The sequence below is a fragment of the Mytilus edulis genome, chromosome 1, assembly GCF_963676685.1.
Source record: "Mytilus edulis chromosome 1, xbMytEdul2.2, whole genome shotgun sequence".
In the NCBI taxonomy this organism is placed as follows: domain Eukaryota; kingdom Metazoa; phylum Mollusca; class Bivalvia; order Mytilida; family Mytilidae; genus Mytilus; species Mytilus edulis.
Window position 1 is genome coordinate 5819636 of NC_092344.1, and position 23066 is coordinate 5842701.

At 33.2% G+C, this 23066-nt stretch overlaps 1 protein-coding gene across 2 annotated transcripts; it reads right to left on the reverse strand.

Moving 5' to 3' along the window:
- Positions 1-11777: 11777 nt before the first annotated feature.
- LOC139510223 (calcium and integrin-binding family member 2-like) lies at positions 11778-22923 on the reverse strand. 2 transcript variants are annotated; one of them, XR_011661854.1, is made up of 8 exons: positions 22772-22923; positions 20906-20940; positions 20121-20226; positions 18330-18477; positions 15284-15393; positions 14626-14714; positions 13141-13911; positions 11778-13079 (listed from the first exon to the last, which is right to left on the reverse strand). XR_011661854.1 is itself a non-coding variant. In XM_071296699.1 (7 exons), the coding sequence occupies exons 1-7, from the start codon at positions 22820-22822 to the stop codon at positions 13890-13892; spliced, it is 561 nt and encodes a 186-aa protein (XP_071152800.1). In that variant the 5' UTR covers positions 22823-22923; the 3' UTR covers positions 11778-13889. The 2 variants fall into 2 exon arrangements, 1 of the variants encoding a protein (XP_071152800.1); XM_071296699.1 differs by having other exon boundaries at positions 11778-13911.
- Positions 22924-23066: the final 143 nt, after the last annotated feature.

The following is a 23066-nucleotide window of genomic DNA, read 5'->3' on the forward strand; positions in this document are numbered from 1 at the left end:
GTTGCAAACTATTAGAACATGTTGTAGCTAGTAGCATTATGAAACACCTAGAAAAAAATAAAATACTATATGAATTACAACATGGTTTTCGATCCTCCCGCTCCTGTGAAACTCAGCTAATATCATTTATTCAAGATCTTGCAAATTCAAATAATAAAAACATCCAAATAGACATCATAATAATGGATTTTGCAAAAGCGTTTGATAAAGTTTCACACCACCACCTCATGTATAAAATTGGTTTCTATGGTATAAATTGTAATGCATATTATTGGATTCAAGATTTCTTAACAAACAGAACACAAACAGTAGTCCTTGAAGGTGAAACATCAAATAAAATTCCTGTAACATCTGGGGTACCTCAAGGCACAGTGCTTGGTCCAATTTTATTTTTAATCTTCATTAATGATTTGGCAGAATATATTGAACACAGTACATTAAGATTGTTTGCAGATGACAGCATTATTTATAGGGAAATTAAAAAAACAGATGACACATTTAAATTACAGTCTGACTTAGAAGCGCCCGGCAGGTGGGAGCAGGACTGGCTCAATCATTTTCACCCTGATAAGTGCAACATTCTCAGTGTAACCCAAAAACGCAAACCTTTAGACTTTACCTATAAATTACACAATCACTCTTTAGAAAAAGTTGACTCTACAAAATATTTAGGCCTAACTCTTCAATCAAATTTAAAATGGGACAAACATATAGATAACATGACATCAAAAGCAAACCAGTCCCTTGGATTTATTCGTAGAAACCTAAAAATAGCATCACCGAAAGTTAAAGCTCATGCATATAAAGCTCTTGTCCGACCAAAATTAGAGTACTGCTCAACAATTTGGGACCCACATCAAAAACAACAAACTCTACAAATTGAAAAGGTTCAGAGAAGAGCAGCACGCTTCTCATGCAACCGCTTCCATAACACCAGCTCAGTTACTGAAATGATGACAGACCTAAATTGGTACCCACTCGAAATTAGGCGTTTACGATACAGACTTGTTTTCTTTTACAAAATTATTCATGAAATTGTTGCAGTTCCTACACATAATCTTTTGATCCCACTTGACAATAGAACCAGACATAGCAATCCACACTCATTTAGGCAAATACAAACATCTAAAGACAGTTATAAATATTCATTTTATCCACGAACAGTTATAAATTGGAATCATCTGCCACAACAAATAGTATCATGCAGTACAGTAGAGGGATTCAAGAGTATGATCTCAGAATCTGCTCTCATCCCCATATTCTATCCCTAACTATTCTGTTATCAAACGTATATAGTTTTATCACAATTTATTTTTTTTCAAATGTACATACGTTATGTTGATTTTTTGATTTTGTTATTTTAGATTTTTTGTTGCTAAATTAGTGTAAATTATAAATTTTATAGTCGACGCCCGGCGAATAATCTTCAATAATTGAAGGATCGCTAGAAACCTAAAGAAGAAGACTTGTTTCTCCTAGAAGTTGAGTCTCTTTTCAAAAGATAGTTTGCTACCAATTTTTTTTTGACATTTTGTCAGATTTTCGGTATCCTCTGTTTTTATCCATCAAAGTGCCTCTAAATTTTTGGCCCATTTAATTCCTATGCTGTCAATTTTGGATTATTCTCTCTTTTTTTTTTAGAACAAATGCATATTATTTTCACTTCTTTGTTATAAATGATTGAAAAAAAAACATAAATAAGAAATTAGAAAACAAAAAATTGACATGGGATGTACATGATTTTGGTAACTTGAAATATTTTTGTATACCCCTCACTCATTTTCTCAACATTTTGTCTAAAGAGACTGACTTGATTGGTTTGACATTTTTATTACTAAAAAAACACTGTCAACACACATTTTTTTTACAGAATTTATAAAATGGAGAATGTGTCAAAGAGACAAAAACCCGACCATAGAACAGACAACAGCAGAAGGTCACCAACAGGTCTTCAATGCAGCAAGAAATTCTCGCACCCGGAGGCGTCCTTCAGTTTGCCCCTAAACAAATATATATACTAGTTCAGTGATAATGAACGTCATACTAAACTTCAAATTGTACACAGGAAACTAGAATTAAAAATAATACAATTTAGACTAACAAAGGCCAGAGGCTCCTTCCTGACTTGGAACAGGCGCAAAATGCGGCGGGGTTAAACATGTTTATGGGATTTGAGTTTAAGTTTGAATATAATATTTTGTGAATTCATCAATATTTTCCACTTGTATATATCACATCAATTTGGGAAAGAATTCCTGAACGAGATAGTTCTCTTTATGGCAGTAAAATATCAAATATCAGTTTCATAACGGTGACATATAAGAGAGAGTTCTTAGCTATGACAGAAATAGATTTATCGGAATTCATAGAACTCTCGCATTTTTATCAAAACTGGGGAATTCCCTCTGACGTGTTTCTAAATTTATAAAAACACTAAATATAAATACTGCTTAATTTTGATTTTCCGTGATGTTAAAAACACGCATATAAGTCAAGAGAAATATCAAACATGAAGATGATGAAAAGAACATTAATATAGTAAAGTTGTTTAAGTTCAATCCCTTTGTTTGTTTTAACCTTTTAAAGCAAGACAATCATAAGAATCTGAGATGTTAGTAGTAGGGTGTGTGGAGTTTTAGGCACCCCAAAAACGCAGGGCGCGAGGGCGCAGCCAAATATGGCCAAGCTCCGCCCCTTTATCGAAACGTCCCCTCCGGTTGACCAAATATGGTCAGCTGACGTCAGCGGAAGTAAGGAAGATGAATCACGACGGATGGACGCCGGTCATATTTGGTCATGACGCAACCATGAATCATCAGGATGCAAGATCAGGACATGACTCACTACATGACAATACCATGATGTACGTATGAAAATTCGAGAAGTATTTTTTCTGTTCGTTATGATGTTTTATGCAACCACAAAAAAACTCAAGGCGCTAAGGCGCTGACGTCATATGAACAGTATGACTCACGTAGATCTTTGCCAATTCTAGTATGAAGGGCTATATATCAAAACGGAAGCACCAGATGTCGGATTATGTCTCTTGGACCACCATATGATGAATTCCATATATGGAAAGCGACCACAATACCCTATGACCATATATGGAAATTATGACCAAATTTGGTAAGAAACTTATTTTCACTCAAAATAAACATACATGACCATATATGGAAATCGACAAAACAACCTATGACCATATATGGAAGTCATGACCAAATTTGGTAAAAACCTTATTTCCGTTGAAAAATCAAAATAAAATACATGACCATATATGGAAACCGACCAGATACCCTATGATCATATATGGAAATGATGACCAAATTTGGAAAAAAAACTTTTATTTTCACTCAAAAATCAAAATAAACATATATGACCATATATGGACAACAGGTCACGTGATCGTATCGAGGAACGTTAACTCTGGTACAAAACAAGGGAAGCAACTCTGTATATATATCTCTCGTTTAGTGACAATTCAACGAGGCAAGGTCACGTGATCGTATCGAGGAACTCTGATACAAAAAGGGAAGCAACTCTTCATGATGTGAACATCAATCACCGATTAATCGTATCGTGTTCGGGGCAAATAGACAAAAATACTAACGCAGATGTCAGTTTCATATATATTCATTACATTCATTCGTACAATGCAAGCAGTTTGTCGTCGTTACTCATCAAGTCTCTAGACGAAAAATCTTTCACAATGTCTTCCATGCTAATGTTTCTATATCTCATCTTCACGAAATGTACACAGTAGAGTCCGCACGTATCGGATGATCCCGGTTGCACTTGAGTCGTACTGAATCTGTATTGAGGTCCATTGGCGATGAGCACGTTCCTGAAGCGACGAAGGTAACACTCCGGAGAACGTCCGAACGAATCGAAAAATTCGACGGGTCCCTCTCGCGGGAAGTGGAACGCCACCCAGTGAATGCCCTTGCCGTCGCAGTCGTCCGTGTTGACGACGAAACTGCGGGATCTGTTCGAGACTTCATCCGGCAGTTCATCGACACAACACACGGTCGCCGGCAGGTCTTCGAGATAACACTCCAGTTCGTATCCGTAGGTTCCCTCCACGTCGTCGTCTTCCGTTCTGCATCGTTTGGCGGATGGTTCGTCGCCACAGTCCCTCTCTTGATGGATCTCGAGTCCCCGGGCGTGCGCAAATACCAGTCCGCATGCGCGGCAAGCCATCAGGTTCGATTCGCTTCCGACGTCTTCTTCCCCGAATTCCATGGTGTTCGATTCGCTTCCGGTGGAATCGACGTCTTCGTCCTCGGCTTCGGCGTTGTCCTCGCCTCCGCTACGTAATCGCAAGTGTTCGGGTGTAGCGGCCTTCAGATCCACCAGAAGATATCCGAAGGGTCTCCTCGTGGCCTCTCGGAACGTTTGCATCAAGAGGTGTCTCTGATTCGGATACATCTGTCTACCTAGCGTGGCGACGGGCTGGCGATCGACTGGATTGTCGAAGAGGACCAGGTAGTGACAGTTTCTCCTCTGAGTCGGATCCTTCCCGAAATACAGGTTCTGATTCACAGCCACCACCGACAGGTTCCGATGATGCGATCCTTCCGTGAACAAGTCGTTGATGCGACGGTCTTTGGCCGAGGTCGACATCAGGTCGTCCAGCACGAGTAAGTTTCTGGTCCGTGCATCGAAGAAGTGATCGGCTTCCAACTCGATCGGGATACCGCGAACGAATTCCACGGTGGGCATCACCGTCTTTCGAATCTCGTCGTAGAGGGGTTGCCATCGTCGGTACAGCCAGACGATCCTCTCCGGCACCGGATTGCACGTGGATCTTCGCAATGCTTCCTTCACGAAAAACGTCTTGCCGCAGGAGGTCGGACCGGAGACGATCATGGTGAACGGGTGTTGAAAACGAAAACTTTCTGGCGTCGCATTTTGCGGTGGCGGCGGTGGTGGTACGCCAGTACCATGCTTATTTCGATGATGTCTCAACATGACGTCTCTTCTCGAAAACATTCTTTGACAGCTAGGACACTCCATCCTCACTTCAAGGGTGGAACTTTCCCTCTTATAACTTTTGTCGGAAATGAAGCAAGCAGAACACGTGATCATCTTTGCAACGGCACACGCGAAGTCGATCGTCTCTAAAAGTGATTTCCAATATTTCCATCTCGCCTCCCCTCGACGCGAGGTAGAAACATTTACCAATGAATTTGTTTGTGAATAAATAAACGTTTAAAACTAGACACGTCGTTATTGTGGACGCCATACATCACTCCTTCCTATATATGATCAAACAAATTGATATGCTAGACCAATGTCGGTTCGTCTAGAGTTATCTCCCATTTCCCGAGTTGCCTCCCCTCTCCATCGCTTTCAAGAGGTTGATTTTTGAATGACATACAGTGTCTGAACATATTTTCCTTATATGATCATATCATACTTCCATATATGGACATGTGTGTTTATTTCGATTTTCGAGTGAAAATAAAGTGTTGACCTTATTTGGACATATTTTCCTAATATGGTCATTTGATACTCTGAGTTATTTCCTTATATCGTCAAGTGCGTTTATCTCGGTTTCTGAGTGAAAATAAAGTGTTGACCTTATTTGGACATGTTTTCCTTATATGGTCATATTATACTATGGGTTATATCCTTATATGTCATATGTGGTTCTTTCGATTTTCCAGTGAAAATAAAGTGTTGACCTTATTTGGGTATATTTTCTTGATATGGTCATATGACAACCTCCTTTATTTCCTTATATGGTCATATACGTTTCTTTCGATGTACGACAGAAAAAAAGTTTTGACCACATTTGGTCATTATTTCCTTATTCGGATGAGCCAAACTATGACGTCATAACCACCCATTCAACTTTTCTTGTGACGTCAGTTCCGGAGTAGTATGTGGGCGGGGCATACGTGAGTCATACTAATCATGGCACGTCACCAAATTTGGTAAGTTGGCATGGTATGAGTCATAGGGTACGAGCGTCATGGCCTTATTAGGACTTCCGGCGTCCCTACGCGTGATTCATTGTTTAACCATTCACCCGTGACATCACTTCCGGAGGCGGGGTTTGGCCATATTTGGCTGCGCCCTCGCGCCCTGCGTTTTTGGGGTGCCTAAAACTCCACACTCCCTACTACTGATGTTCCTCAATGTTAAGAATAAAACGATTGACGTGAGGGCATTGCCTTGAGCCACTGGTATAAGTCTACAGATTGCTTGAAAGCAATCGTATCCCAAAAACAAGGTCGAGGTCAGATCAACCCTATCAAATGGACATGCTTGTTTATGATATTTGAATTGTTTCACATTTGTCATTTTTAGGCCTATTATAGCTGACTATGCGGTATGGGCTTTGCTCATTGTTTAAGGCTGTACAATGACCTACAGTTGTTAATTTTATGTGTCATTTGGTCTCTTGTGAAGAGTTGTCTCATTGACAATCGTAATACATCTTCTTATTTTATATGTGTATCTTACAAACATTCAAGAGATAAAACACAGTTATCTGAATATTAATATAAACTGTCTGTAAGAGTAACAGAGTCTACATTAGCACTTATATTCAGGGTTACTTTCTCTCTGTAGACATAAAAGATTCAAACCAGATGCTCCGCAGGGCACAGCTTTATACGACCGCAGAGGTCGAACCCTGAACTGTTGGGGCAAGTATGGACACAACATTCAAGCTGGACTCAGCTCTGAATTTGGATTGTGATTAAATAGTTGACACAGCATAGGTTTCTGACATAGAATGAATGTGGTCTAATGAACTAAAAAAAAATATTGCTTTTGAGCAATTTACTATGCTGTTGAATATTAATCCTCTCAAAGAAAAAATATTTGAAGCAATTTTCTTTTAAAATTCTGAAATTTGAAATGAGAAAAAGAAATTAAACCCCCACCCCAATTTTTTTTTTCACTTCCCCCTTTCCCTTATTCCAAAAATGATCTCAAGTCAAATTTCTAATGAAGTTTGCAACAATTACTACTCATTTAAATACATCATAAAATATTAAAATATAAAATGACACACAGTCATGGTTAAAATTAATATTAACAGTATATATTAATAGTAACTTCTAAAAAAGTAAATGGGGAATGTGTCCAAAAGGACACAGATGATGCCCCAGAAAGCATATAGTATGAAATTCAAAACAGTGTAGCTGTGGCCATTGATTGACCCATCAAAATCATCCATTGACTGGGACAATTTACGTGAACGTTTGTCTGTAACAACCACTGTTCATGACGTACCTACGATAGACATTTAAACTGTGGGGTCAACAAAGGTTTCATAACGCCTTTAATTATAAAATAATTCGAAAAATTAATCAGGAATAACCTTTGTGTTTTGATTTATATAATTGATATAAATCAAAATATCGTGTTATTTCTGATTAATTTTTCGAATTACTTTATTTAGGTGTTGAGAACCTTTGGTGACCCCATAGTTTAAGTGTCTGTAAAAAGTACATAGTGAGCATTGGTCGTTACATACAAACGTTCACCTAAATTGTCCCAGTCAATGAATGATTTTAATGTGTCAATCAATGGCCACAGCTACACTGTTTTGAATTTCATACTACTGTTATAAAGGGACATAACTCAAGAAAAGAGGGACGAAAGATACCAAAGGGACAGTCAAACTCATAAATCTAAAACAAACTGACAACGCCATGGCTAAAAATGAAAAAGACAAACAGAAAAACAATAGTACACATGACACAACATAGAAAACTAAAGAATAAACAACACGAACCCCACCAAAAACTAGGGGTGATCTCAGGTGCTCTGGAAGGGTAAGCAGATCCTGCTTCACATGTGGCACCCGTCGTGTTGCTTATGCGATTACAAATCCGGTAAATAGTCTAATTTGGTAGGTCACATTCATGAAAGGGAAGGGGATTGTAGTTACGATGTAAGGAACATATCCGATATCATTTGTGAAACGGTTATTCCATAACGGTCAACCAACTCGTGATGGCGTCCGTAACATTTACGAAGGATGATTTCAACTTCACCATTTGGAACTCTTTGTTTAATAGCTTCCTTGTGAGCAGTAACCCTCTATCAAGAAAATCATGATAGGAAATGCAAGCACGGGAATATCGTATCAATTGGGAGATATATACCCCGTATGCAGGTGCTGCTGGAATGTTACTACTTAGAAATGGAAAGTTCACAATTGGAAAGCTGAAATCATCTCTTTTGTTTGTAAAGTTTTGTTTTCAACCGACCCTCATTGTCAATTTCTAGATATAAGTCAAGATATGTAGCCGACTTAACTGTATCTGTAGTATCCTTTATCTCCAATTCGATGGGATAGATGCGTTCAACATAGTCACCAAATTTTGAATTGTTTAGTGAAAGAACGTCATCTATATAGCGGAAAGTAGAGTTAAAGGATATTGCTAACTTCTTATCTTTCTTCCTAAGAAGTTCCTACAAGAACTGTAAAAGTGAAGCTGCCAAAAATTGAACTTAAACTGAGTTTAGAGGTAATAAGCATGATATACACATTTCATTAAATTTATTTGAGACAAACTTAAGTTAAGAGAACAAAACCTAACTAGAGGCTCTAAAGAGCCTGTGTCGCTCACCTTGGTCTATGTGCATATTAAACAAAGGACACAAATGGATTCATGACAAAATTGTATTTTGGTGATGGTGATGTGTTTGAAGTTCTTACTTTACTGAACGATTTTGCTTCTTACAATTATATCTATAATGAACTTTGCCCATTAGTAACAGAGAACTATATTTGGTAAAAATTTACATATATTTACCAAATTAATGAAAATTGTTAAAAATTGACTATAAAGGGCAATAACTCCTTAAGGGGTCAATCGACCATTTAGGTCATGTTGACTTATTTGTAGATCTTACTTTGCTGAACATTATTGCTGTTTACAGTTTATCGCTATCTATAATAGTATTCAAGATAACCAAAAACGGCAAAATTTCTTTAAAAATTACCAATTGGAGGGCAGCAACCCAACAACCAGTTGTCCAATTCATCTGAAAAATTCAGGGCAGATAGATATTGACTTGAATTTAACTTCTTGTCAGATTTGCTCTAGATGCTTTGAATTCATAGTTATAAGCCAAAAACTGCATTTTACCCCTATGTTCTATTTTTAGCCGTGGCGGCCATCTTGGTTGAATGGCCAGGTCATCGGACACATTTTTCAAACTAGATACCCCAAAGATGATTGTGGCCTAGTAGTTTCAGTGGAGATTTTGTAAAAGATTACTTAGATTTATGAAAAATGGTTAAAGATTGACTATAAAGGGCAATAACTCCTAAACGGGTCAACTGACCATTTTGGTCATGTTGACTTATTTGTAGATCTTACTTTGCTGAACATTATTGCTGTTTACAATTTATCTCTATCTATAATAATATTCAAGATAATAACCAAAAACAGCAAAATTTCCTCAAAATTACCAATTCAGGGGCAGCAACCCAGCAACCGATTGACTGATTCATCTGAAAATTTCAGGGCAGATAGATCTTGACCTGATAAACATTTTTATCCCATGTCAGATTTCCTCAAAATGCTTTGGTTTTTGAGTTATAAGCCAAAAACTGCATTTTACACCTATGTTCTATTTTTAGCGGTGGTGGCCATCTTGGTTGGTTGACCAGGTCACGCCACACATTTTTTAAACTAGATACCCCAAAGATGATTGTGGCCAAGTTTGGATTAATTTGGCCCAGTAGTTTCAGAGGAGAAGCTTTTTGTAAAAGATTACTTTAATTAACGAAAAATGGTTAAAAATTGACTATAAAGGGCAATAACTCCTAAACGGGTCAACTGACCATTTTGGTCATGTTGACTTATTTGTAGATCTTACTTTGCTGAACATTATTGCTGTTTACAGTTTATCTCTATCTATAATAATATTCAAGATAATAATCAAAAACAGCAAAATTTCCTCAAAATTACCAATTCAGGGGCAGCAACCCAACAACCGATTGACCGATTCATCTGAAAATTTCAGGGCAGATAGATCTTGACCTGATAAACATTTTTACCCCATGTCAGATTTGCTCTAAATGCTTTGGTTTTTGAGTTATAAGCCAAAAACTGCATTTTACCCCTATGTTCTATTTTTAGCCGTGGCGGCCATCTTGGTTGGTTGACCGGGTCACGCCACACATTTTTTAAACTAGATACCCCAATGATGATTGTGGCCAAGTTTGGTTTGATTTGGCCCAGTAGTTTCAGAGGAGAAGATTTTTGTAAAAGTTAACGACGACGGACGACGACGACGACGGACGACGGACGACGGACGACGACGGACGACGGACGCCAAGTGATGAGAAAAGCTCACTTGGCCCTTCGGGCCAGGTGAGCTAAAAAATTCTTCAATTTTTCCACTTGTAAAGGGGCATAACCCTAGAATGGTAATCAAAATGCTTGTAATCACGGAATGGTATAGATTGCTTTAATTTATCAGTTGGTAGTAAAGTGAATATTGCATTTTATATTGTTTATAGCATTGATTTAAATTGATTCAACTTTTATTCTGGACAAAGAAAGATAACTCCAATTTTTGCAGAAGATTATATAAAGCATTGGTTTTAGGTGATTCAACAACCATTCTGGACAAAGAAAGATAACTCCAATTTATTGACTTGAAACTACAAAAATGCTTGTTTTTTTTACCTCTTTTGACCCTTTATTCCTAGACTGTTTGCCCCATAACCCTTAAAATATATCTCAACCTTCTACTTATGGTATTAAACATTTAGTACAATTTCAGAACAATTGAAATACTTATACACAATTTATTGTTCTGAAACTAGATAAATGCTACTTTTGGGGCCATTGGGCCCTAATTCCTAAACCTTAGGGACCATAACCCCCAAAATCAATCCCAAGTTTCCTCTTGTGGTTATAAGGGTGCAATCAACAGTTTTTTCTATGACGTCATATTTTGATGGACCATGCATAAGTGACCCTTAGTGGTGGATTGATTAATAAAGATACTTGTATAAAACTAGATATCACTGGAATCAGAATGTTCTCTTGTTTATAATGAAATAAATATAAAGTGTACTTTTTCATATTTAAAAAATTCCATCCAAAGAACATGGGGGAAAAAATGCCTAATTTGAACATAAAAACACCCGAAAGCAGGTCATGTTCATACCCATAAAGACATGATACGTGCACATTTTTCATATTCAAAACTGTATGAAATTTATAGGTTTTTACCAAGCCTTTAAAAAAATCTTGTTTCAGGGTACGGTCTCCTGCTCCGAAGAGCTACAGTGGCTGCAGATAAGTTTTCATTTTTCACTGCCTAAAATACAGGATGTTTACAGTGTTGTCTCCCCTTAAAACATGTATATTTAATATAATTTTTTAAATTATTTCAATCAGTCAACCTGTTTTAATTGAAAGCTAATTAACTATCTTCTACAATCAAATACAAAAAAACATGATACTTTTCCACCAATTAAGTAAATAAACAGGGATTTCCCTCCATGGTTATTTTTAGTCAGGGAATAACCCCTAGTTTTTTATACGAAACTGTTTATAGCACCCTAAACATTGTGTTAATTTTTTTTTATTTCTGTTAACTTATGCTAAAGTTATTATCCGGAAACCATCCGTCTTCGAATGACGACAACGAGATACCAATATAAGACAGCAATTTTTTTGCGGTCATATAAAAATGCAAGATAAAAGAATGTTTCCTGATACCAAAAGGAATGGTTTTGATATCTGTATTGGCTTTCCTTTTTATCTGATAAAATAATGAAATCTAAAAACAAACAATTGTTTATTGCTTCTCAAATATAAGAAAATAGTATGATGAATAAAGTACATATTGAATACAAATATTATACAAAAAGTCACATAAAAAAGATTCCTTGGCAGTCTTTTAGTTGTTGTTAATGTCTGATAAAGAGTTAGGCAACTTATATGAAGTGCCTATATGCGTCCTCTGTGATTAAAATACGAGATATTTCAATTGATGTACTGTGGAACTATTGGTATTCAATGTTGTTATAGATATTTCAATTGATGCACTGTGGAACAATTGGTATTCAATGTTGTTATAGGTGAAGCAGGAATTTCAGTGATCAACAAAATAAGAATTTCCTGTTAGACTTGTATTGTGAATATGAATTTCCTTTAAGACTTGTATTGTGAATGTGTCAGGGAATCAAGTATACACAAAAACACAATTTGTCCTTAATCCAAATAAATAAGTATTGATGAAAATAAATAAATCCACAGTATCTGTTTTAATTTTTTTATGAAAGATTTCATAGGAGAGTTCCAATGACTTCAAATTCTTTAATAACATCCTGTACCAAAATATTAACCATAAAAGGTAACTACATGTAATACCTCATTATTATTCACAACCTTGTGGCTATAGAGCTATAGAATAAATATACATTTTATATAAATATAACATACAATAAAATTAAACATAGTACGGAATTCAACAAGTAACAATTGGTAATATATAAACCAAGTACAATTATGAAAAATATGATCAAATACAATGCTAAAATAAGGTAGTAAAACATTTCCAAGCACAATGGAACACATTATATAATTAATTTGAAAACAAATTGGCATTTACTTACAACTATAGAATCTTAAACGATTTCAACCAAATGAAAGGTTTCAACAATCAGTCCTCAGTTTTCAATATAAAATTGTAAAATGCCCTTTAAGAGCTTTGGAATATTCCTTAACTAAATTTTTGACTATACAATTGCAAAACACTCATGTACAGAGTTGGTGAGAAAATTATAAACAAAGAATTGTTCAAATTTGAATATTGTTTGTTAATTCCCTTTTTTAGTAATTTTTTTTCAAACATTCACCATTGCAAAAATATATTACACAAATCATTAAATTCTAAAACATATTTTATAACAGTATTTTTTTCTTTTCAAAGTAGAAGTGCACTTTTTAATACTTTAAAAATATAGTTATTTCCATTTAAAGTAAATGTATATGACATACTTTATCTTTTTAATACTCTGGTAAAATTCATTTCAGAGAGACCCACCTTAGAAATTATAAAATCATCCAATGATTGAAGATAACCTACTTGATGTGTCAATATTCCACTAAACTGTCATAAAATCATCCAATGATTGAAGATAACATACTTGATGTGTCAATTTTCCACTAAACTGTCATAAAATCAAACAGTTAATACAGAGAACAAAAACAATTATCATAATAAAATATACCAAGAGAAAAAATTGTAAAGAATGCTGTTTATTTTTTCTTTAACTATTTCTGTCACAATATAAAAATTTATATCTATACACATATGAAAAGAAAAAAATCCAGGAAAAACCTGAGAACACTCACCTTATTGCATAGAATATGTACATATAATGAATGCTTTAATCAATGAATCTATTTATAAGTTTAAATGTAACACTGCCAGAAAACAGATAAATAGAAAATGTGTCTATAAGATACAGATACCCTCAACAACAATGAGTTTCTAAATGAATGAAGAAATTTCAATGGAATGTAGACTAAAGTCACCTATCCAAGACTAGAAATAATCATAGTTTCTAAGGATAAAAATTCAATATATCAAGACATAAATGAAAATTTTAAATTATGAAGATGCATTTTCTGGTTTAAAAAAACCCAATAAAAACCTGATTACTTGCTATTTTTTTAGATGGTTTACTGTGAAGATAAACATATTAAGATAATGAATGTAATAGACAAGTTTGTACAAAAACATTGTATATTTAAAATCTTGGTAAGTACTAAAAGAAATGACATTGTATAACTATTATGCTACATAGTCTAGACAGAGAGAACACTATAACAGTTGTCTGGTTGATCGTCACGTCTATCACAGATCTTTTTCTGTTTCAATAATCCATTCTACAGCCGAATTCTAAAGGAGCTGAAATGAAGAATAATTTTATCGGTACAGTATTTGTGTCAACAAAATTTTTGACTCCCACAACAAGCCATCCCATACTGTTAAACCAAATCTAAGCCATTGTAAATAAGCTTATCTTAGTCAGAGATAAGATATACATATTCAGTAGTTGTTTTATTGCATATCTTAATGGTTTGTGTTATTGGCAGATGTTTCAGTTTCTGTTTAATTTATTCACTACTTTGTTTTAACATGAGACCATTTAGCATGTACTACTGTATATTTTTAATTTTTGGTATAGTACATACATATTGTATTTTTGTATAGTATTTTTGTATTTTATTATTTTATATGTCATTTATGTACAACGCCATTGAATACATATTGTATATGTAGAAATAGGCGTTTAATTAAGTTTTCATGTTTCATTTTACTGTAGACCTGTTAATTTTTAAAGGCTATATGTTGCCCTCTAATTTTCTTTCGGTTATTGTTATTAATTTGTCATCTCACTGACATATATCTTTCTTGCTGAAAATGCATGAAACATTTGCCACCGTACATTAAGTAAATCAATCAATCATTGACATACACCTTAACATTTACATGTAGCCATTTCATAAAGGTATTCTGCATGATCACTGCCAAATATATAGTCATGAGTAATTGTAAGTAATATAAAGGTTACACATATAGCCTTTAAAATATGGTTCAACTACAGTCATATAAACTCACTTGATAAAATCTGGTGCCTTTGATATAACGTGTTCAAACTCAGCAAAGGACAGGGAGTCATCGTCATCCAAGTCAGCCTCTTCAAGAATCTGTAGAAATATACAACTTTATTTAATACGAGCCATTTATCATGAAGTGTTCAAAGAGAGAAAGGTTAACAGAAAATATAATGTAACAGTGATAAAAAAAAAAGCCATGATTCTTTGGCTCTTTCTGTCATGATTTGACAACATTGTATATGAATCCTATATAACCAACTTCTTAGAAAGGGCTTGCTTTACTTCCATATATTCTGGTTTTAATTTTGATATAAAATTCAGTTTTGACAGGTTTTCAATTAAAACCAAGTTAATATCCATTCATAAATTTTGGCATTATTAAGAAACAATGGTTTCAACTCCCTCAAGCAAACTTGACAGTACATGGGTTTGGCTGTTTATTTTGTCCTTTTATAGCTCTCCTTGTTTTAGAGTACTTATTAATCCTTGGCTTTTACATTTTTGGCTTTGAGTGTTCCTGATGAAAGTAATTCCTGAAAAGTACTTTGTATGCAAATAATTTATTTATATTTATTTAAAACAGGTTTTAGTGTATAACACTATTTCTAACTATATTTTTTCTGTCAATTTTTTGTTCTAATTTTACATGTGATACCTACATTATCAATAAGTTGTTGCATCTCATCTTTACTGAGCTTTTGTTCCCCTGTTAATCTGTCTACCACTTCTTTCAGGTCTTGATCAGAAATCATGTCATCTTCATCAAAATCTGAAATAGTCAGACAATTAAAAGTTAGCACCAATTATCTCCATCAAAGTCTGAAATAGTCAGACAATTAAAAGTTAGCACCAATTATCTTCATCAAAGTCTGAAATAGTCAGACAATTAAAAGTTAGCACCAATTATCTTCATCAAAGTCTGAAATAGTCAGACAATTAAAAGTTAGCACCAATTATCTCCATCAAAGTCTGAAATAGTCAGACAATTAAAAGTTAGCACCAATTATCTTCATCAAAATCTGAAACTTCACACAATTAAAAGTTAGCACAAATAATCTTCATCAAAGTCTGAAACTTCACACAATTAAAAGTTAGCACCAATTATCTTTTTATGTCATAGTTTGAAATAGTCAGACAATTAAAAGTTAGCACCAATTATCTTTTTATGTCATAAATATATTGTAACATGTTATTTTACACATGAACAAAATAAAGTTTATCAAGTGTATGGTAAAAATAATAATTCTCTTATTAAATTGTATCTTTGCACCTTCAAAACCTACACAGTGTAATGTTATACAATGTATAAAGTTCAGATTTAAAGGAAAATTGTTTGATTATGTATAACGGCCGTGATATCAACCACAACTCCATAAATGCGTGAGCAAAGATTGTACTTTAATTTTTAATAATATTCAATGCCCTTAATTTTTAATAATATTCAATGCCCTTTTCTTCCATATATATAACTGGAATAACAATTAAACTTACTTAAAGTTATAAAAATCTTAGAAGATTTTATGTGCTGCTTGATACTGAAATGCAGACTGTTGTTTTGGAAAATTCATTATTGGAGAATAGCAAGTCATCTTCCCTTATGTATAAATTAATGCTCAAATTACATTTTTAAACCCCACAAAATTTAAATGGATTAGGTACGTTAAATCCATATTTGACGAAAATGGAATAAGTTTTATTTGGCAAAATCAACTTCAATTGGATAAATTTGGGTTAAAGAACATTATTTCACAAAAACTGAATGACCAATTCATCCAACATTGGTTTTCCCAAATGAATAACTTTCCAAGAGGTGCATTTTATTCATTTTATAAAGAGGAATTTCGTTTGGAAACCTATTTAATAAAGTTGAAGCTGTGTGACAGGATTTATATAGCAAAATTCAGATGTTCAAATTTAAAATTTAGAATACCAAAAAAATGCACGAATTTGTCATCTCTGTGGAAATGGAATAAGAGATATATTTCATTATCTATTCAAATGTCAAAAACAGGAAATAAAACTGCTTAGAAATAAATACATACCACAATATTATACTGCAAATCCAACGGAGTACAAATTGAAACAGCTTTTGACATTTTGTCATGTAGAACTTTACAAAAATTGGCAATATTTAAACGGATAGTAGCTACGATTTTCGTTAAAATTACTTTTTTAATCTATATGCCGGATTTTGTACAAAAAGTAAAATAATTATGATTAAAACAATTACTGGTTACGTTCCATTAAGCATTTAGAAGTTTTTTAACGTTTAACACCTACATTTATTTATTATCTATAGATAATAATTCGATGTTAAGCCCAACCCTTATTCATATGACCTTTACTCGTCAGTTCCCAATGCGCAATCGCATATTGTGCCTCGAAGGGAAAATGGTCGAACAGGGGAATGTTATCGCGGAAATGGTACGCGAATTTGCAGTTTCAGCGAGAAAAGAAACAAAAAAGAGGTGCAGACTAATTATTTTAAATTAAAAATACAAAAACGTCGATGAGATCGGTCATTAAAATCACTCGAAACACCTGCGACGCAGGCAAAGTCAAACAAAAGTAGCCGACGGTTTGCGTAATGTTTACAGTTCTTAAATTTTCCAGATCACATGAAAAAAAATCTCAACGTGTTCATAATTGTCAAAAATATGTTTATAAATTTACGGGCAGTAATCTCCCACCTTAGAAGAAATAAGAAATCAACTTCCTAAACTTAAGTATTATTCTTCAAGTGTATCCTTCATGGAGGCCCCGATTTAACACACAAACACGTGTATACATTATCGGCAATGTTTGGTCATACAAATGTAATAACAAGTGTATAATATCGCCATTGTTGGAGAATCTTGGGTTGGAATAATATGCTGGTATTTGTTTTATTTTTTATTTACATAATTTGATAAATGGCGTCAAATATGTACTTTTAATAAAGAGTAATTATCAAATATGTAAGAAAACAAAAAGCACGTGTTCGTATCTATATATATATCTTTGTTAGCTCACTCGCTATGTCGGCAAAGTTCGGGAAGTAAACCCGATGCATAATTAATGAGATGAATAGGCACACAACACGATATGAATTATCAATTATGAACACTTCTGTAGTTTATGAAAACATTTTAGCGATCTTATTGCTTATATTTAGTACATATCTTTGATTTTAGCAGCTTTAAAACTTGTTCATAATTTTGTCAAAATCGTAGCTACTATCCCTTTAAAAAAATTCTAACACGATACTTGTGATTTATGTTAAGTCTTTTTTGAGTTGAATGTTATGGTAGTTTGTAAATTGATATTTTGCTTTATTTTACCATGTATCACTAAACATAATAATGCTTAGTATGTAGCATTATTATGTTTAGTGTGAATGTATTGAGTATAAAAATGTGTATACGTGTATATTAATGTCCTCTTGTACACCTATGTGTCTGAGGTTTATTAATAAAGTATTGTCTATTGTCTATTGATAATCAATAGTTCTAAGTTCATGGACCATAAGTGAAGTTCAAGTAGATATACCTAGTATACTTAAAAGACTATTTGATTTTCACATATATTTTTACCTTACACCAACACATAATGTATGTATAATTATTGCAGGCATTGTTAAGTGTGTTAAATATGCCACTAAAATATATGTATCAGAATATAAACATACAATGTATACAGCAAGATATAAATGTATTGCTGCCATACCATAAATTCTGAATGCATATTCAACCTTTACATTCTTGGGTGCACCATCACTGAAAACAGACATCATGTCGAGGAAATCTTCAAACGTCATGTTTCCATCTCCACTTGAGGAGAACACTTTCACAATTCTGTCACTGAATGGGTTTACCTAAAAGGATATTGACTAATGAATAATAGGAGATATAGCTGTTTAAAACGCAGGCACTATACAAAATTTATTAAAAAAAATTAGAAATCTATCAGTATTTTTATTCAACATATTGTTACAATCTATCAGTCGTTATTATATATTAATTAAAGAATTTGTCACAAACATTAAAAAACATGGCTTTTTAGCATCTTGGTATTGTGATGGTATATTTCTAGGATTTGATAATATCCAAAATAGTTTTCTTGTAACCTTGTTTTATTAGTGGGATGCTAAAATTTCTAGAAACAAGATGTTATTCAATCATACCCGTATAACATGTTTATCCAGATGCTACTTGAAAGTTGTAGGGGGAACACTGCCATTCACTTGTTATACATGTATATAGACAACAATTGCATTCATAGTATATCATCCTTAACAACCTTGATATGTATATTTTATAAAATAAATGGGGAATGTGCCAATGGGACACAGATGATGCCCCACATGCATATCATAAAGTTATAAACGTACACAACTGAAGAACAATAAAAGTGACACTATCCATATTTGTGCTCGATTGATCTGACTTTTGTGGTCATCAGCATTGTGTAAAAGATTCATAACATTTGGTTGGTGCAAACTAAAGAAAGAGAAACTGAACGAAAAATTCAGCATTTTTTCAATTGAAGAGGGGCAAAATTCTAGACCAGTAAAAGTGACACCATCTATATTCGTACTTGATCTATATTTTGTGGTAATAAACTGTGTATAAATTTCATTAAATTTGGTAGAGGCTCACTCAAATTAGAGACCAGAAACGAAAAATTCAGCAATTGACGCCACCACAATTCTAACTTGATCTGTACTTTGTAGTTATATGTATTGTGTATAAGTTTCATAACATTTGGTTGTCGCAAATTAAAGTTAGAGAACGGAAACAAAAATGCAGCAATTTTTCCATTTGTAAAGGGGTATAACTCTGGAACGGTTAAAGTGACACCACCAAAATTCAACCTTGGTCTTGTAATTATAAACATTGTGATTTAGTTTCATAACATTTGGTTGAGGCAAATCAAAGTTGGAGAACAGAAACCCAATTTGTGACGTACATAAGGACGGATGGACAAGGGTAAAACTTAATGGCCCATCTGCTACTGTGTGGCATAAAAATCACTTACAAAAATACTTCAGAAATTGTCCATATAAAAAAGAAGATGTGGTATGATTGACAATGAGACAACTGTCCACAAGAGACCAAAATGACACAGACATTAACAACTATAGGTCAGCTTTTTTGTAAATCATTCAACAACTCAATTGAGAAATTCTCTACCAATCAAATTTGTACAAATCAATAGATTATTGCATTGTCTTTCAAAAGAAGATACCTACCGAATCAATACAATAAATAATTCAAATATATGTCTAAACTACTCCATTTGTTGGCACAGGGTCCTAGAAGGTTTTCAATTTATATTTATCTGATGAGGAATAATTTTCAGAAAGAACCCATGTTTGCCAAAAGAACTAATTAAAAATTTGTGATGAAATGCAGTACAAATCTGTACATCAAAAGCTGTGTGTAAGAACAGCACTGAATCTGAAAGCTATATGTTCTTGTAAATCTGTAGAAAGATAGTTTTTTTTTAAACTGTTACCTTTAACTCTGGTAGTTTTAAAATCTTGTCTTTATTCAGACTTGATGTCTTTTTGGTGTTTTCATCAGCACTGTCCTCATATAAATCCTTGTATCTCTTAAAAACACTAAGGAACAAAAAAGTATAAAAAATATGAATAGAATTAATGAAAAATGTATCTCATGCATGTCCTACTGACCTCAGAACTGAATTTTTAATGAAAAGTGCTGTAAGATTTTTAAATGAGATGTGCCTTTGCTAATTTATAGTTCATTTGTATAACTGCATACAAAATATAACAAAATATTATTGACTTACTATAAATGCTTAACAAAAAATATCTAATGACAAACTTAAACAAATTGTTGAAGCCCCTTCCCCTCAATGGAAACAGCAGGCATATTGAAATCAGGTACAACATGTATAATTCCTTTTTTGTAAATCTAAAATCTAGCTGATAAAGTTTGCTGTTTTCTTTCTATCTGTTTAATACAGTTTACAAGTGCATTGCCAAATACAAATAAAGGAGGAAACATCCTTATCATTTAAGAGCAATATTTCCCTTCTATGTAAATTCAGAAATTATTGCAATGTTTTTGTTATTGCAAAAAATGCAACAGGGTTATAATCGCAATATTCTAAACTCACATTTTGAAAATTTTCGTATGATATAAACAGGATTTTGCAAAAAATAAATTGACAAAATCACCATTATAAATGCATACAATAATTTCTGAATTTACAGTATTTAAACAATAAAATTAAAGATTCATGACCTTTTAACCTTGGTTATAAACATGACTTACTGTAGGATCTCTTTCTTAGTGAAATATGTCAAATCCTGAAAGAAAATAAGTAACATGAAATAAACTCATCTCAACAAATATGCTTTTTAATTTTTTTATTTGGAGAGAGGAAAATGTAGAACTTAGCACAGTAAACATTTAACTTATTTTATAATAGGCAGTGGCTATTTTTGTAGCATCAGCAAATTGAAAATATGCTGTAACACTTTTGTCTGCTCTGATTAAAATGTCTTCATTCAAGCAGGCAAAATATCATATTTCTATAGAAATGGCTTTTTTACAGACCCTGGCAATGAAGTGATTTTTTTTATTTTGCTGTATCCTGTCCCTTCGTACCCTACATGTACATGTTTGCTCAACAGCTCTGTCAGCACCTTACACCTTCACACCCAGTTCCAGTTGAATGAGTAGACATTTTTTATATGTATATACCAAAATCTTTTTGTTTTCCTGAATTTAAGTTTTATTACTGTTAATATTTATGATGTTTGTTTTGAATAATTGTTGGAATGTAAGATATCAGGATGAATAATTATAAATAAAATATATCTAATTTATGTTCTATTTTACCCTAATAGTGTACTTTCATGCTTCTTTTCATACAGAAATAAATGTCATATATGGCAACTGATAGCTGTCATACAACACCAATTAAACATATACAGTATATATATGTATAGAAGTACAGGTTGGCACCTTCATTTTCTTTACTCATGGAAATAAATGCTTCTTACACTGTATGTTCTTATGTAGCTGACAATTCATTAAATTTATAAAGAAACAATGAAAAAAATGATTTATAGAAAAACAAATACCCTTACCAAAACATGATTAAGATCTATTCAACACAAAAAAAACATTGTTAAAATGTCACTATATTTGGAACAATTAAAAAAAATATTAAAGCAATTTACACTTAATACCAAAACTAGATTACAAAATTATTACACACAAAACCAATAAAAATATGTAGGCGTAGGGTGCAAACAGATTTTGGGGACACACTTTGTGTGTGAATGTGTATAGTAATATATTGGTGGAATAATATTCTATCTTTCTCTAATTTTTGTGCTATTTTCACATTTCCTGACAGGGGTGAGAAAAATATTTCTTCTCACTAGTGGAAAATCTGTTCTCTGCAAATGATTGGTTGAAATTTAATTGTGATGTTAAATTTTCTTGTTTTCTTCTGAATTTTCTTATTGTGACATGATGAAAAAAGGCGACCATGTCTGATGACGTCACATCAAAAGTATACAACTTTCCTCAAATCTTTGAAAAGGAAGGATTAAAATCATAAGAGAAACAGATTCCACCACTGTAACTCATGTATTAAGATATTTCTCCAATCTCAACAGTTTAATTTTTGTTATTTAAAAAGCTCGGCAAGCCTTGCGATTTAAATTTTAAAATTTAACTGTCTCGAGTGGAGAAATATCGTAATACACTTGTTGCAGTTGTGGAATCTATAAAACTCCATATTGTGTGCCAATATTGGCAGAAACTCACTGGATACAGATATGGTGTGAAAGGGGGAATATGAATGGGAGCGAATATGTTTTTGGGCAAACAGGCCTGGATTCTTATTTTGCCGGTTCTTTGTAATTGTCATCGCACAATCATTACAATGTCAAGAGTAAAATTCAATATTTTCTATTTACCATACTATTTGTGTTAAGTGTTTAATATAGTGTTTGTTTCTCTTCAAAAGAAAAATGTCATAAAATGTAATTAACTTATTTTGCAAGCTTTTTATCATGGCATCCTATCTTTTGACTTCTGTATAAAAATAGAATATCGTGACGGTTGAGTTTAGGCTATTTTTTTCATTAGGATACTTTCAACTTAACTTTAAATCAAGTATACCTGATAATCGTTTAATTCTTGTTCTGAAAACACGCTGTGTGAGCTTCCCATGCTTTATTGATGTTACAATATACAAAAATTCACAGCCTAACTTGACAGGTGATTGTTTTCCTTGGTTCCTTGTTGTGGTAAATATAAATTTTCGAATTGCAAGCAAAACGAAAGTACAAAACAACAAATTGTAACATTTGATTTACATTACTTCACAATAATAATTGTTTAATTGAAATTTCGATCTCATTTATAAATTTCTAAATTTGATTTTATTTTTATTTTTGGGGCAGATAAAAAAGCC

Coding starts and splice junctions, on each gene's coding strand:
- LOC139510223 (XM_071296699.1), bottom strand. CDS start 22,822: ATGGGAAGCTCACACAGCGTGTTTTCAGAACAAGAATTAAACGATTAT. Junction 20,941..22,771: donor AAGAATTAAACGATTATCAG/GTATACTTGATT, acceptor ATTTTCTTTCAG/GATTTGACATATTTCACTAA. Junction 15,394..18,329: donor ATATGCATTCAGAATTTATG/GTATGGCAGCAA, acceptor TGACTATTTCAG/ATTTTGATGAAGATGACATG.